At 50.1% G+C, this 15,938-nt stretch overlaps 1 protein-coding gene and 1 pseudogene across 1 annotated transcript in view; both read right to left on the bottom strand.

Moving 5' to 3' along the window:
• PLXNA4 (plexin A4) overlaps positions 1–15,938 on the bottom strand; it is a 568,109-nt gene that overhangs the window by 132,866 nt on the left and 419,305 nt on the right. The window contains exon 9 of the mRNA XM_026648894.2: positions 2,996–3,196. Coding sequence (XP_026504679.1) covers positions 2,996–3,196 — 201 coding nt within the window. The remainder of the gene's footprint in view (positions 1–2,995; positions 3,197–15,938) is intronic.
• LOC112109677 lies at positions 11,470–12,142 on the bottom strand (annotated as a pseudogene).

The raw sequence follows: 15,938 nt of genomic DNA, 5'->3' as shown, positions 1-15,938 counted from the left end.
ATCCTAAGCAGCTCCCATGACTTCAAGGGAGTTACTCCCAATTTACCAGCATAACTGAGATCAGAAATTGGGCCTAGCATTTCTTCTTCTGTGGTTGAAGAGCTAGTGGGGCTGGGTAAGGACAGGGCTTACTGGGGGAAATAAGGGGTTTGGCTAAAGCATGCCGCACCCTAGCAGTTCTGGACTGCTGCCAGAGCCTGTAGAGGGACTGTTGTAGCAGGGTGCAGGTTAGCTCAATCCCTGGGGCTGCTCTAGTTTGTGCCTGGGACCATGCTGGTTCCCAGAAGGCAACAGAATCTGGGAGGCACAAGTGTGGACTAAAACCACCTCCTTTGCTCCTGTGTTGAGATCAGCTCGGCTGGAATGGAGAATCTGGCGGCACGGGCACAGGCAGATCCACTCCCTGCCCTGAAGAGCTCAGTTCCCAGGGACTGACGGCTACGTAACGAAACCCATCAGCACAAGGGATGCCCAGAGGGACTCTCGTTGCAGTCCCAGCAAGGAAGCCAAGGCCTGAAAGGGCCATGCGGATGGAATGCCATTTTCACCCGGAGAGGGGTCGCTGTAGACACACTGAGAGGGGCATATGGGGGAAGCTTGCCCTGCGGCTCCCCATGCCCATGTAAGGTATCTCAAACTGGGCCCCCCTAAAATGGAGACACTCTAAGTCACTGGGCACATTTGAAAATCCTGACCTTCATCTCCGGGGCTGCCAATCCAGCACCAGATTCACTGTATCTATATCCAGACTGATACTGAACCATCTAATAGTGTCCCTGGGAATTCACAGCGTAGACTAGCTGGCTGCTTTCTCTCCCCACTACAGCTTTATGGCCAGCTATAAAGACCTTAGCAGATCCCTATAATATTCCTCTTAACTTCCGGCTTTCACTCACATGAAAGGAAATGGAAGGTGTTTAATGGGCTTTTCATTTTTCAAACCACAAATTTCTGCAAAATCCTGAACTCAAGCGCTCCCCAGTAATGGAAGCAGGGGGACAAACAGGGGCTTTGATGGGGAAATGCTCATCTGTAACTGATCATAAAATGCGGTTAACGGCCTATAACCTTCAACATGCTGTTTAATGCAACAGAATACTGCCTGAGTTTGAGCGCTGGAGCTGGGGTGAAGTGGCTGATGCCTGTAATTAGGCCTTTGAGTAATAAATCATCAAACAATAATAATAATAATAATAATACAGCAATATCTATACATGAAATCACCCTGCCTGGCAACCTCCTGCCTTGAAAGACCCTTCCACACTCTCACACACTGCTGGAAAACCAGCTTCAGTAAGAAACCACGTTTGGCTCTTAAGACGGGTTTTCCTCCCACGCGCCTCACATCCACCCTGTGAGGCAGGGCAGAGTTAGTAATCCTGGGTCACACAGGGAGGAAATTTAGCACACAGAGGCAAAGTGACTTGCCCAAAGTCACACACTAATCACTGGCAGGGTGAAGTTGTGATTCTAACCATTCCACACCACTTCTTGCTCTGGGCCCATTAACGCTCCCTGTTCTTTGTCTGCCCGTCTATCTGGGTTCTCATTTGGCTCCATCACGGCGGTACTGACTGTGTTAACCTTGATTCTTCCCGTTACGGTGTGAAATATTCTCCCTTTACAGCTGCTGCTTTGGCTTCCAAGTGATGGCCCTTCTGAATAAATGTTTCATCTATTTGGCTTCTCCTTCAGGACAAACTGAGCATGTCAGGATACTCATGACTAGTGGAGTAGGGGACTAGGGGTTAGGACTGAGTTCAAGTCTTGGCACTGCCGTTCACCTGCTGGGTGACCTTGGGCAAGGCCCGTCAACTGTCTGTGCCTCAGTTTCCCCATTTGTAAACTGGAGATGATGATCCCTCCCTGATAAGGGGTTGTGAGGCTCAACTAACTCATGTCTATACAGCTCTTTGAGATCATTGGATAGAAGATACTGCAGAAGTGCTCTGGATTATAACACTAGGGTAATAACTTGACATTGTGGTGAAATGGGAGGGGCTGGGAGATGTGGTAGGTTAGGACTGGAACCACAGGGGCGGCTGCATGAGAGCTGAAGAGACCCGACAGAGCAGTGGACGGCAGCCCAGCATTGCTACAGCAAGGGGCGCCGCAATCGGGATTGAAGTGCAGTGGCAGAGTCGCGTGCAGCACCCAGCACTGCAATGCCAAGGGGAGCAGAAGGACGGGATTGACGCACTGGAATTAGCTCTGCGTGATGCCCCAGGACTCTAAAAGCAGCGGATCTAGTCATAAAACCTAGCTTTGATGTAGCTCTTTTCATTGCTAGATCTCCAAGCACCTCACCACCTTTAAAGGATTCCACCTCACACCCCGCAGGGGAGCAGGGAGGTGCTAGTAGCCCCCTGTTACAGAGGGAGAACTGAAGCAGAGAGGGTGGGCTTCACAAAGGGAGTCAGGGGCCATTGAAATGAATGGGAGATAGGAGCCTAACTACTTTTGGGAATCTGGGCCTAAGTGACTTGCCCTGGGCCACACAGGCAGCCTCTGGCAGAACAGAGAACTGAACCCGGGTCTCTTAAGTCTTAGGCTACGGTCCTAATGACTGGACTGAGGTGCATCGGCAGGGCTGTGCGGGAAGCCCAGAGCTGGACTGGCAGGGGGGGCTTCAGCCCCGGATCAAAGTGCAATAGCAGTTGTGCGAGGACAGCCTGAGCAGCTTCCTCCCAGGCGTTAGCCAGCACTTCCCTCACGTCCCCACGATCTCCAGCCAGGCCACGGGAGCTGTGAAGCGTGGCTCCCACTCCTGGGAATGAGGGTGAGGAGCGCGCTGTGGTGTCGGTGGGGGGCCCATCTGCAGTGGTATGTGTGTGGCTGATCTGAGGGCAGCTTGTTCCCTGCAGTAAACAGGGATGGAAACTAGGAATTTGTCACCTTCCTTCAGGGTTCCCACCAGGCCAATACTGTGGGGCTCCTTCTCCTCACCCCCCGCCCCCCACACCCTGCAAAGGGCCCGCCCGCGGGACTCCCTCACCGAGGTGTTCTGGCACTGCACGCTGGAGCTGTTAAACCTCAGGGCGGGGACCCGCTGCTCGTTGCCCTGGATAGTCAGGATACACTCATAGCCCCGCTGCCCCGACTGAGGCTGTGGCAGGTTCTTGGCTTTCAGGGTGATTGGCTTGATCACTTCCACTGGCACCAGGATCTTGTCTGCCTGGAGCAACTGAGGACAGTCCTGGGGGGAGAGAAGAAAACATGCCAAGCCAGTTAGTAGGAGTTCCTTGCCCCACCCTGAGTCCTCCTGTGCTCTACATATACCTCCCAATACCCCCTCACTTTCCCCACCCCCCCCCACACACACACTGCAGGCTTGGCCTATGAGACCTGGAAGAAGCTCCCTATGGAACGCCTCGGTGCCTGTGCCTTAATCAGCTGGTGGGAAGCTTCTATAAAGAGTCCCTCTCCGCTTGGACTCAGCATTGCTCCATTGCCAAGGCACTGAATGAGAAAGGCTGGGTGTAGGCACAAAGCACCACCACCCTCACTAGCCAACGAACACGCAGTAGAAAAGCTGGTTCCAGCTAGACATGGGATCACGCCACAAAATGTAAGTGCCTTAAATTTGGAGGTGTTGCGATCGGGGGTTCAGGCTTCACCTACCACAAGGGGAGGGACGAATAATGGACGAATCAAAACCCTGGATCCAAATATCCTGAAATGTTGGGAAAGATCAGCGCTGGAAGGGAATCTGATGGCTCAGGCCCATCTAGGAGGCTCTGTAGACCAGCCCCCAACAGATGGGCTGCCCCTGCCTTTCAGAGGGGGAAGGAATATAAGCCTCGTCGATTCTTTGGGGGCATTGGGAAGGCAGTTTGGATCAAAGGGGCTCTATGAGCATAAGTCCTGCTCTACACACACACAAGGAATTAACGGCATGCAATTAAACTGATTTAGCTAACCCAGCGCAACTCTGCAGGTGGGCACTTTACCTGAGTTTAACCCTTAGCCATCGCCAGCTAAAACAAAGCGAGCCAGGTTTAACAGCCATGCGGAGTGTCCCCATACAAAGTTAGACCAGTTACCTACAGCTGTTTAACGTCACACTTTTAGTTAACAACTTCTGTATGCAGACAAGGCCTGAGAGATTATCATCAGGGATCTCTCACTGCACTGCCCCCAATCCTTCACACCGCCTGCCCTCTGCCAGGGTCAGAGCACCATAGGGCAGAGTCTGCTACATCAAACACACCGTGCAATCTGTTTCACTTTGTCTTGCTTGTTCACAGAAAAAGCACCCGAGAATACAATCTTTATAATCTATACGGGCAAATGCAGGTGAACCATGTATGTCCCTAGGCTATTGTGTAGGTGGCATGTAGGGGCGCAGGAGGGGGAGGTTTAGAATGACTGATGTAGGAGTGGGGAGGAAACTGGAAGGCATGACAGTGGGATTTATGGCTTGAGAGAGTCTGGGAACTTGTTCCTGAGGTGCCGGGAGTATCTTACAGAGGCAAATATCTAAGGAAGATGGAGAAATGGATTCGACATGTAACATCGGCACCTATATCAGCTAGGAATAGAACGACGAGGGACATCAGTGGTCACACTGCAGTATGAGCTGATTCTCTACTGGGGTCAGGAAGATATCCCAGCCACACCCACCACATGGGATAAATTAGAAGCGTTAAGGTGTGGGGGGGTTCACCCCTGCCCCTGAAGCATCGGCAGTTGGCCATTGTCTGAGTGGGGACACTGGACCGGATAGTCCATTGATCTGTCCTGACATTGCCACCTGTATGCACCTACATCTACGCTATGTTACTAAGAGCCTCAGAAAAGCTGCTGCCAAGAGATGAAGTGATGCGTGTCTGCCAGGGACTCCCCAGATAGCCAATACAGCTGAGGAGAGGCTGGACGTGACCATCAGGGGAGCGGCCTCCCTCAGAGGAGCTCCTACTGAGCCACAGCCCGGGTCAGAAGTTGCCTGCCCCTAGCAGAACCTGCTCTCCCCCCAGACAAGTCCCCTTCCACCTTTGTGGAGTTGCCCCAAGGGATACAGGGGTGAATCCATTCAGGGAAAGCAATGGCACTGCTAAGAGTAATGGATTCTCGATGCGGGAACAGCCACTCTGCCTTCAACGAGGCTTTGCCAAGGCTGAGTTCCATACAGGCTTGAATGGACCTAGCACCATGGCAGGGCTGGGACAACTTCCCCTAGCCATCCCTGACAGGAATGCATCCAGCCCAGCCTTGAACAAAAGGCCAATCTGGCAGCACTAAGGGGCTATACTGTTGCCTGTGCCAACTGGAGGAGGATTTCTCAGCATTACGGCTCCACGCCACCCTCACCGGAGCCTCCAAAGCAGATAGCACCTCACCTCAGGCCTGGCCCAAGGGTTAAACTGCTACTCAGTGGGAGTGAGGCAGAAGCCAGCCCAATGTTATAGAGATCAACAGAAAGGCAGATGGTTGTGGGGGCAGGTGGAATGGAAACGGGGAGGCTCCCAGAGTGAGTGGGCCCCAGTCATGGCTCAATTTTGCAGAGACTCGGGGATGAAGATACCTGTTCGTTTGGATCCACGTGGGGTTCACTACAGTTACAAATCCAAAATCTCAAACGGAAATGCCACCAGAATCCATGAGGGCCACCATGTTTCTGGTGAGCATCATTCAGCCCTGTACAGTTCTCATGGTCTCAATGCAAATTCCCTCAGCAGGCCCCAGGTTTGCTCGAAAGCAGGTGCCCACTCAGCGATCGCATCAGTGAACACGGTGTCCGAGTTTAAACTCTGTAAGGGAGCCAGGCACCGGGCGCGCGCTGCATCACTTCCAATTTGATTGCTAGCCATGCTGCTTGGCTTTCATTGCACAGGGTGCCTGCTTCCAAAGGCGACTGAAAGCCCCGGTTTTCTCCCTGCCTCAGTAGGGGCTCGGCACTCCAGCCAGGGTCACCTGTGGCGAAGCTTCCCATAGAACACATCCCAAACTCACCCCCCACTCCTGCACCGCCCAGAAACCCACCCAAGTGACGGCTTCTGCCTCCAGGTACAGGGCCGCAAGTGGGGACACATTTACACAGCAAAACCTTGGGGCAGAAAGGTGGGCAAACCCTATCTGCCACTGGGGCGGGGCATTCTCTTGACATACATCAAATATAAAGGCCTAAGAACCAGGTGGGAGGCTGAGGGGGGGAAGATATTACCTGGGAGTCACTCCAAGCCCCAAAGACTGAATTTTCTTGTTTCCCTTTATCCCTGTCCCCACCCTCCCGCCGCCACTGCCAACCGCTCCCCACGAGCACCGTAACCTTTCTGATAACACTTGTTTCGAGTTCATTAACAAGCGGTGGTTGCGGCAGCCCCAATAAAGGGCTCGTTTGCATATAAAAAGGTTTGCGGCTCTGTTAGGAAGTTCATTATAGATAATTGGAGAGGCGAGCGCCATAAAGAGGAAATTCTCACAATGTGGCTTTATCTGATTGACCTAATGTTCTTTCTAATTGAAATTTAAAAAGGCAATTTCTTTGGATGATGTACAGTACAAAGCCAGGGCGCTCAGTCCTGGCCCCGGGTTCGAATCTGCCTCCAACACTTACTTTGTACAAAGTGTCAGGAGGAACTAGCTAAATAACCCTGATCCCGAAGATACTCTGCGGTAATTAGCTATGGGTGTTTGCTCAGGACTGTACCTTTAAAGGTAAGAAGTCTGCCTGCTAGCGGCAGGGGGATTCAAGAGAGTGAGACGCACGCTGTCATGGACACAACATTTGTTCTTCCTTTGTTGTTTTCCTTAATCTGAAATACATGTCACCTTGGCTGGAAAAGCACCTCTTGCCCTGTGTGTACGGAAACCATAACAGAACCACCCTGAATGACTGAAGCATGTAAGGGCCTGATCCCACGACCGCTGATTAGTAATTAATGGGAGTCTTTCTGCTGTCTCCAATGGGAGTTGGATCAGATTCCAAGGGAACAAAACAACTAATCTCATTTATACAAGGCACGCATTACAGAGTAGATCCTTGTTAATTTATTTAACTTGTGTAGTTTAATTCTATAATTTCGTGTAACTCTTTATATTAAGCTAATAAGCACACACTCAAAGCTCGTAATTCGCCCTGTTGGCACAGACTCCCACTGCAAATGGCTGAATTTTGCCAGTTAGCAGGTCAGTGAACAGAGAATAAAACAACCAAGGATGCTATAGCATGAAATAGACTCCTCATTTTGTCAATGGTTGTTTAGTTTTCACTATTTATAAATCCTTGTAGTATGCTCTATAGCTTCAAAAATAACAAAGTCTTATATAAGAACAGCCATATTGGGTCAGACCAATAGTCCCTCCAGCCCAGTATCCTGTCTTCCGACAGTGGCCAGTGCCAGATGCTTCAGAGGGAATGAACAGAACGGCAATTTCAAGTGATCCATCCCCGAACGTCCAGTCCCAGCTTCTGGCAGTCAGAGGTTTAGGGACACCTACAGCATGGGGTTGCATTTCTGACCATCTTGGCTAATAGCCATTGATGGACAGATCCTCCTGGAACGTCTCTAATTCTTTTTTGATCCCTGTTATACTTTTGGCCTTCATATCTCCTGACAACAAGTTCCACAGGTTGACTGTTCGTTGTGTGAAGAAGTACTTCCTTAAGTTTGTTTTAAACCTGCTGCCTATTAATTAATTTCACCAGATGATTCGCAGTTTGTGTGTTCCAGATGATTCGCAGTTTGTGTGTTATGTGAAGGGATAAATAACACTTCCCTATTCACTTTCTTCACACCTTTCATGATTTTATAGACCTCTATCATATCCCCCCCCATAGTCATCTCTTTTCTAAACTGAACAGTCCCAGCCTTTTTAATCTCTCCTCATATGGAAGCTGCTCCATTTCATGCTCCTAATCATTTTTGTTGCTCTTATCTGCACCTTTTCCAATTCTAATATATCCTTTTTTGAGATGGGGCGACCAGACCTGCACACAGTATTCAAGATGTGGGCATGCCATGGATTTATACAGTGCCATTATGATATTTTCTGTTTTATTGTCTATCCTTTTCCTAATGGTTCCCAACATTCTGTTAGCATTTCTGACTGCCACTGCACATTGAGTAGATGTTTTCAGAGAACTCTCCACAAGGACTCCAAGAGCTCTTTCTTGAGTGGTAACAGCTCATTTGCCCCTAATTTTATATGTCTAGTTGGGATTTTTTTTTCCAACATGCATTACTTTGCATTTATCAATATTGAATTTCATCTGCCATTTTGTCACCCAGCCACCCAGTTCAGTGAGATCCCTTTGTAGATCTTCACAGTCAGCTTGGACTTAACTATGTTGAGTAATTTTGTATCGTCCACAAACTTTGCCACCTCATTGTTCATCCCCTTTTCCAGATCATTTATGAATATGTTGCACAGCACAGGTCCCACTATGTACCTCTCTCCATTCTGAAAACGGTTTATTCCTTCCCTTTGTTTCCTATATTTTAACCAGTTACTGATCCATGAGAGGACCTTCCTTCTTGTCCCATGACTGCTTAGTTTGCTTAAGAACCTTTGGTGAAGGATACTGTCAAAAGTCTTTCTGAAAGTCCAAGTACATTATATTCACTGGATCCCACTGGTCCATAAGTCTTGGCAATATGAGACTTCTATCTATCTTCTAATATGGGCCTCACCACTATAGTATAAGAATGACCCCTCTACAGGAGCTTCTGTTAAAACTTTGCTGAGAGGTGGAGAGAGATCTCCAATTTTGTGCAGACTATGATGGATGTGGCTTAACAGAGAGCAGATGAGTGACTTTCTTCTGCATCGTTGCATCTATACACATTAATGAAGTTTTGACACCTCGCCAGAACGCTGTTCCACCAGAGCTAGGATCTGGCCGGGATTTGGGTTGACCCCCTTCCTCTTATGAAAAGCATTTGGGGATCTTTGATGGCCACATATGATCAGAACCTTGGTTTTAAGTGTCATGGCCAAATTGTTCCATTTTCTGGACACTAAAGGGGAGAAATTTGTTTAACTATTTTAAATTCCAGGTATTTTACATGGGAAAAGGTACCGCATCCATGAGGTTGGCCACATACATGCATCTCTCAATGTCCTCACTGTGTCCCTGGGTTCCCGGTTTGGGAGAGGCAAAACCACATACCTTCACCTCTACCATCTAGTCTCACACAAAGCATTCAGGTGATGAAAGCTCCACATCTCCCCTCCATTATCTCTCTGCTCTTCTCCCCCCATTGCACAACTCTTCTGCAGTGAGATTCAAGCAGAAGTGCCATTTAAAGCCCAGCACCAAAGGGTAGAAACAGGCTAATACAAACATCACGTGGATTACGAGGATCAGCATGAGTGTTGGTACTAATTGGCTTGACACCCTCACTGGGAGACTCAGCAGGCACTAGTACCCATTTACCAGTGATATGTGCATTGGAGAGAGTCCGGCAAATGACAAGACAGACAGAGCTAGATCTTCATCCCCCATTTGGATTACCAAAACCTCTTCCTTTCTGGCTTCAACTCCATACAAGACACAGCCACTAAGAGCAACTGCCTTGGCTATCCAACTGACCACAACACCCTGCCTTTTGGCTCTATCCACCAGCTCCTTCTTCTCCAGTATGTCACATTCAGATTTCTTTTCTTCACAGTCAAGGCCATGCATTAGCCTTGCCCCTCCTGACTGAGTTGACCTGGTCCCTCATCATTCCTACCCATCCGCTCTGCCAGGGCCGCCATCCTCAATGCCCCGTTTGTCCACTCCTCCCACAGCCACCTTTATGCTTTGTTCACTCCATCTCCTATAACTGGAATCCCCCTGCTGGACTGATACCTCTGGCCACCATCACCAGACCCTCTTCATTCAAACCCCACAAGACCCAATGCCCAGGAGAAATGAGACAAAGACATTTATCTAGCGCATACACTTGGAAAAAATAAATCTCGGCTCCAACAGGCTGTATATCAGCTTTGGCTGGATGACTGCACATATTCATTGATGATGCCTATCCCTGCCCTCCCACCTCATGTCACTGCTGAAATGAGATAGTAAGTGTCAGAGGGCCACCCTGTGACTGTACGCTCTTAGGGCCAGGAACCATGTCTTCAAAACTATACTGTGCAGAACATGGTTAACGAAAGCTGTGCCAGTGGAAAGGGCTGGATTGACAGTCCTGAAAACAGATGTCTTTTACTCACAGAACAACTACAGCACGGAGATGCTATGGTGATGGGCACAGGATAGCTGGATAGAGAGGGATTTTTGCCATTGATTTCAATGGAGCTAGGATTTCACCCAGAGAAAGAGAGAGAGAGAGAGAAGGAGATGCCAACGGCTGGATGGGCCATTCACTGATCTCCCCTCTCCAGTACTGGGGTTACAACAGCACCAATGGTGCTGTGGTGCCGGGTCCACACGCAGAAGGGGCCCTGCCCCCTGCTCCACCCCAAGGCCCTGCCCCTGCTCGGCCTCTTCCCCCAAGGCCTCACTCGCCCCATTCTGCCCCCTCCCCCGTTGCGCCTCTCTGCCCCCTCATGCGAGTGGCGGTGGGAGCGGGGCCTCAGGCAGAGTAAGGGCGGAGCCTTGGGGAGAAGAGCCCAAGCAGGGACATGGCCTCAGTGTGGGCGGAGCAGGGAGTGGGGCCATGGTCTGGGCACTGGAACCCACAAAAGATTAATCCGGCCCTGCCCCTCTCACCCTTAAAGCTCATCCCTCCAGGTCAGGACTGAGATAGTGGGAAGGCAGAGCAGGGGAAGTTTTCCTTGTATTGACCCACAATACAGGTACAGCATGGGAAAACACAAGGCTTCAGTCTGCAGGGTGGGCAATCTGGCACCTTTAGACTCCTTTAAAAACACACAGCCACTCTCCCCCAAAAAATCCCAGTGGAATAAACCAGTGCACTTGCGTGAAGCAATAAGCCATCTCTGTACACGGGGCAGGTGGACATTGTTGATTTACAGTGCACACTATGTTTACATTATTACACCACTAATTCTTATTGCTGTAAAATTAAATTTAAAATTTACAGGAAGGGTATCGGGGAACGTTATTAGGTTATAAAGTGGAATCAGGTCAATGCTTTGCCAGCAGGATTCCAGGCTTCATAAATTTCTGGATATACATCCTCCAAATTTACATCGGCACTGGCAGCAATCAAACTGGCTACGAAAAGCTCAAGTGGCCAAAGAATTGTTTAATGCACCGTATATTTTATCTGTATTTCCGAGGTTTATAATGCCATTAGAGTGACTGAGGGAGAGCAAAAGTAATAATATATAAAGAAAATGGCCATAACCTTAAAGGCAGCTGATGAGGAGAAGGCAGTGGGATTTATGGAAAGTGTAAACATCTGCAGAGATAATAACAGAATAATTGAGGACTGGCATAACTGTGGCGACCAGCAACTCTATCTTAGTTAAGGGTCTGTCAGGGATTCCATTACAAAGACCAGGTCTGTGTCCTTAGACATTGAATGTGAGTTTAGTTTTGCGTTAAAAGCCAACTCAGCCCCCGAAGCCGTACAGGGTGCGCCCCTGGCGTTTCAGGGCGTACACCACATCCATCGCCATCACCGTCTTCCGCTTGGCGTAGGTCACCGCATCGCGGATCACGTTCTCCAGGAAAACCTTCAGCACCCCGCGGGTCTCTTCATAGATCAGCCCGAGATGTGCTTCATGCCGCCGCGGCGAGGCAAGCGGCAGATCGCAGGCTTCGTAATGCCCTGGATGTTGTCACGTAAGACCTTGCGGTGCCTCTTAACACCTCCCTTACCCAGCCCCTTTCTGCCCTTGCCACGACGGATAAGTTTAGTGCTCAGGAAAGGTGTCTGCCTGACAGCCCTGGAGACTAGTCCTCTAGCTGCAGAACAAGTACTTGTCCAGTGCCGGCTTTGTCTACTGTGTTCTAGCACTATGTGTCAATTGTGACCTGGAGGGACTACCACACTAGGCGCTGCAAAACTGGGGTGGAAAGACCGAAAATAAATTCAGGCTTCATAGTCCATTGTTTGGCCTTTGTGTTGTGACAGCCAGAGAGGTGTGAGGATATATGATGGTGGTTGCAGTGATGTGGGCCCCCCTGCACCAGGAACTACATTAAGCCCACCTCATTTCACACAGGTCACTAACAGCCTTTGGATGGTACCTTGAGGTCTCTGCTGACGTGGGATGGATGCATCCCTTCAGGTAATTAAAAGAGAGGGTCTTCAGTCTGGCAGCACCAACTCTAATATACAGCTGGCCAATACGCGGAGAGGCAGAGTATGCAGCCAGACTGGGGGCCAACGTACAATCCTGAGCTTGCGTCTTTGTTGTCCAGGATGGGAGGGGCTGGGAACATGGTGCTGTGAGCACCACATGTCCCCCAGGGAGGAGCAGGGGAAAGAGCCAGTGCGCCAGGCCCTAGGGTGAGGATGAAGGGAGCACTCCATCTGACACAATCAGGAAGGAGAGGAGACTGCCACCGTGTGAGGCCATTGCCATTGGAGACACCCCCACGTGCTCACACACACTTTGACAAAGTGCCAGCTGGCTGCAGTATTGAGAGAAACCTAGGGCTAAGGAGGGGGATGAAGAGAGTGGATAACATGCTCTTCTGGTCAAGGGAATCCCTCTCCCCACCGTTTCTGATTCCACGAAGCCCCTTCATGCCAACTCTTCATTCTTCTGACGATGTGGCTTTTGGGGGACAGAGCTGGGGATGAGCAACTCTCCATGGCAACATTCACCCCCTGTAACACTCTGAGGGTCTCCCGTGGCAAGATCATAAGATCACACTGATGCTATTCACATTATGTTATGCAGGTGTTCTCTCTATGCTGTCCAATCCCAGAGAGATAGAATCATAGAATATCAGAGTTGGAAGGGACCTCAGGAGGTCATCTAGTCCAACCCCCTGCTCAAATTGGGACATGGGGTAGGGGGTAATAGGGACGAATATAAGACAAAAGCCCTGAATATTGGGACATCTGGTTACCCTACACAGTGACTTTGGTTACAAGCACCCAGATCTGCAAACTCCCCCAAGGATCTGAGAGTCAAACTGTGTCTCTCCCAACCCAGCTGAAGTGCACTAGATGTGTACAGAGGTCACGGGGCAATGGAGGTGCACATCTCTCTGCACATTGCGAGGTGCAGCTCCCATAACTGGAACACTTGGCTGTTCTCTTGATGATGCATGTGGCCGTGCTAACAGACACAGCAGTAGTACCGCTTTATTTCTGTCTCTAAAGCAGGCTGCTACAACTCCGAAAGCATCCACAGAGCTGAGCTGTCAAAGGGACTTATGATTTAGCCCCTTTGCTACAGATACAAGCTTGAGGCTGCTTCCTGATATACCAGCATCCTGGGCTACAACCAAGATGCAAGATTTTTATTAGCTGAGGATACAGTAAATTAAAATTAATGGAGATATCCTATCTCCTAGAGCTGGAAGGGACCTTGAAAGGTCATCAAGTCCAGCCCCCTGCCTTCACTAGCAGGACCAAGTACTGATTTTGCCCAGATCCCTAAGTGGCCCCCTCAAGGATTGAACTCAAAACCCTGGGTTTAGCAGGCCAATGCTCAAACCATTGAGCTATCCCTCCCCCCAAAACTATCCAGTAAAGGGGAAGTGCACTCAGCTTGGCCTTATGCTGACCTGACTAATGATCAATGGAACACGATTGGGAGCAGTGTAAGCTTAGGGGGCTCTTCCTAACTCTGGAGATCCTCGGCTGCTTTCATAGAATATCAGGGTTGGAAGGGACCTCAGGAGGTCATCTAGTCCAACCTGCTGCTCAAAGCAGGGCCAATCCCCAGACAGATTTTTACCCCAGTTCCCTAAATGGCCCCCTCAAGGATTGAACTCACAACCCTGGGTTTAGCAGGCCAATGCTCAAGCCACTGAGCTATCCCTGCCCCCCAAAACTATACCTCTCTCATAGAGCTGGAAGGGATCTTGAAAGGTCATTGAGTCCAATCCCCTGCTTTCACTAACAGGACCAATTTTTGCCCCACATCCCTAAATAGCCCCTTCAAGGATTGAACTCACAACCCTAGGTTTAGCAAGCCAATGCTCAAACCACTGAGCTATCTTATCCTTTCTCTGGCTACTACAAAACTCTCAGCCCCAGATGACTCTTATCCCTGCTCCCCACTCCTAACGAGACTTCTGAAGGTCTCAGTTGAGGAATGGGTGACACAGCACCAGGCGGCATGAGGCTCTCTTCCACCCTTCCAAGAAGCCACTACAGGGCTTTATCCACCCCCATTTTCTGCATGTTTCCGAACACTGGCTGAACTGATTCGATCACTGAAGGATTCAGACCTGATCAGTCCATTTCCTTATATGGGGTATTTATTCATGGACCACAGCAACAGGAATAGGGAGGCCAGGACCATACCCTTCACTACTGAAGACAACGGCAGCTTTGCCATTGACTTCAACAGGAACAGGAGCAGCCCAGCTGATTCCACAAGGAGACCCCCCCCAGTGCAGGCGGATTGGATCTGGCTGTTTATAGAGCCAAGCCCAAGGCTTGAACAGGGCCGCCCAGAGGATTCAGGGGGCCTGGGTTCTTCGGCGGCGGGGGGACCCCCGCCGCCAAATTGCCACAGAAGACCCGGCACTTTGGCGGCAGGTCCCGGGGTGGAAGGACTCCTCGCCGCGGGTCTTCAGGGCACTTCGGCAGCGGGTCCCGGAGCGGAAGGACCCCCCGCTGCCGAACTGCCGCCGAAGACCCGGAGCGGAAGAAGCTCCAGGGGCCCGGACCCCATGAGAGTTTTCAGGGGTACCCAGAGCGAGTGAAGGACCCCGCTCCAGGGGCCCTGAAAAACTCTCGTAGGGGCCCCTGTGGGGCCCAGGGCAAATTGCCCCACTTGCCCCCCCCCCCTCTGGGCAGCCCTGCGCTTGAAGCTCAGACCTGGATTCAAACATTCCCCAAGTTCAGGGGGTTGGGATGCACGCTTCCTGCTGGAGACACTCTCTGATTCCTTGCAGTGGGGGTAAGAAGCTGCACCGTGAAAACAGGGACGTCTCCAGGGTGCTGGTTGGCAGTGATTAAAGAGCATCATTTCAGGAACCAGCTGGAAAAGCAGTTTCACTGCATGGTGCCACTTATTCCTTTTACTTTGGCACATCCCACTGCGACCAATGGGCCCAGCTCACACCACTGATCATGGGGATTTTGCATGGGAAGAGTAAAAGGCTGCAGGACAGAGTGTAGGAAGTGGCTGCACACACTGAATTCCAGGGCTGCTGCCAGCATCTCTGCAGCGTTCACGGTATTGATCTAAAGCAAGAAACAATAAGACACAAGTGCCTCACTCAGATGTTAAAATTTGGGGCGACACTCACAAATCCAAAGGTGGGTGCACAACGTAGGCAGCTAGCTGGAGCCACCTCCCTGAGCTCTGTCATTGCTGCTGATCTGGTGTGGAAGATTCACGTCACTGCGTGGCTCCTGAAGGTGGCTGATGGGGATGGATAGAGGCTAAATGTGCCAAGCACAATGGGGCTCTGATTCTTGACTGGGGTTTCAAGATTCTACTGAAATACTACTAATAGGATCTGTTATTGATCAAAAACATAAGAGCCCCTGAATGGACTGGTGTCTGTCACAGTCACAATCACAACAGAAGATGGGATGAAACACTTTCTAAAGGCTGGGGTCCGGTCTGAACTCCCCAATCAACTGGGCTTTCACTGGCACCAGGCAATGTAAACCACAGTGGGTTGACACAAAGACGAAGCTTTGGGAGGAGCTGGCAGGGGTAAATCTGAATTAGAGAGGTCTGGGAAACCTTTCTTCCCAGCCGGCAAATATCTGAGAGTTCAACATCTCCCCATCTTGAATTGTGATGAAAAGCCAAAATCTCCAACATATTAGTGAATTGAAAGAGTGATTTTTTTTTTTGCCCCATGTTGGGCAAACTATTTTGTTTCAAAACATTTTGTTTCAAATTTGACCTTTTCTTCTTTTTTAAACCCCCTT

The sequence above is a fragment of the Terrapene carolina genome, unplaced genomic scaffold (genome assembly GCF_002925995.2).
Source record: "Terrapene carolina triunguis isolate 2854851 unplaced genomic scaffold, T_m_triunguis-2.0 Scaffold68, whole genome shotgun sequence".
Taxonomy (NCBI): domain Eukaryota; kingdom Metazoa; phylum Chordata; order Testudines; family Emydidae; genus Terrapene; species Terrapene triunguis.
This window is presented reverse-complemented; position numbering and strand designations above follow the sequence as displayed.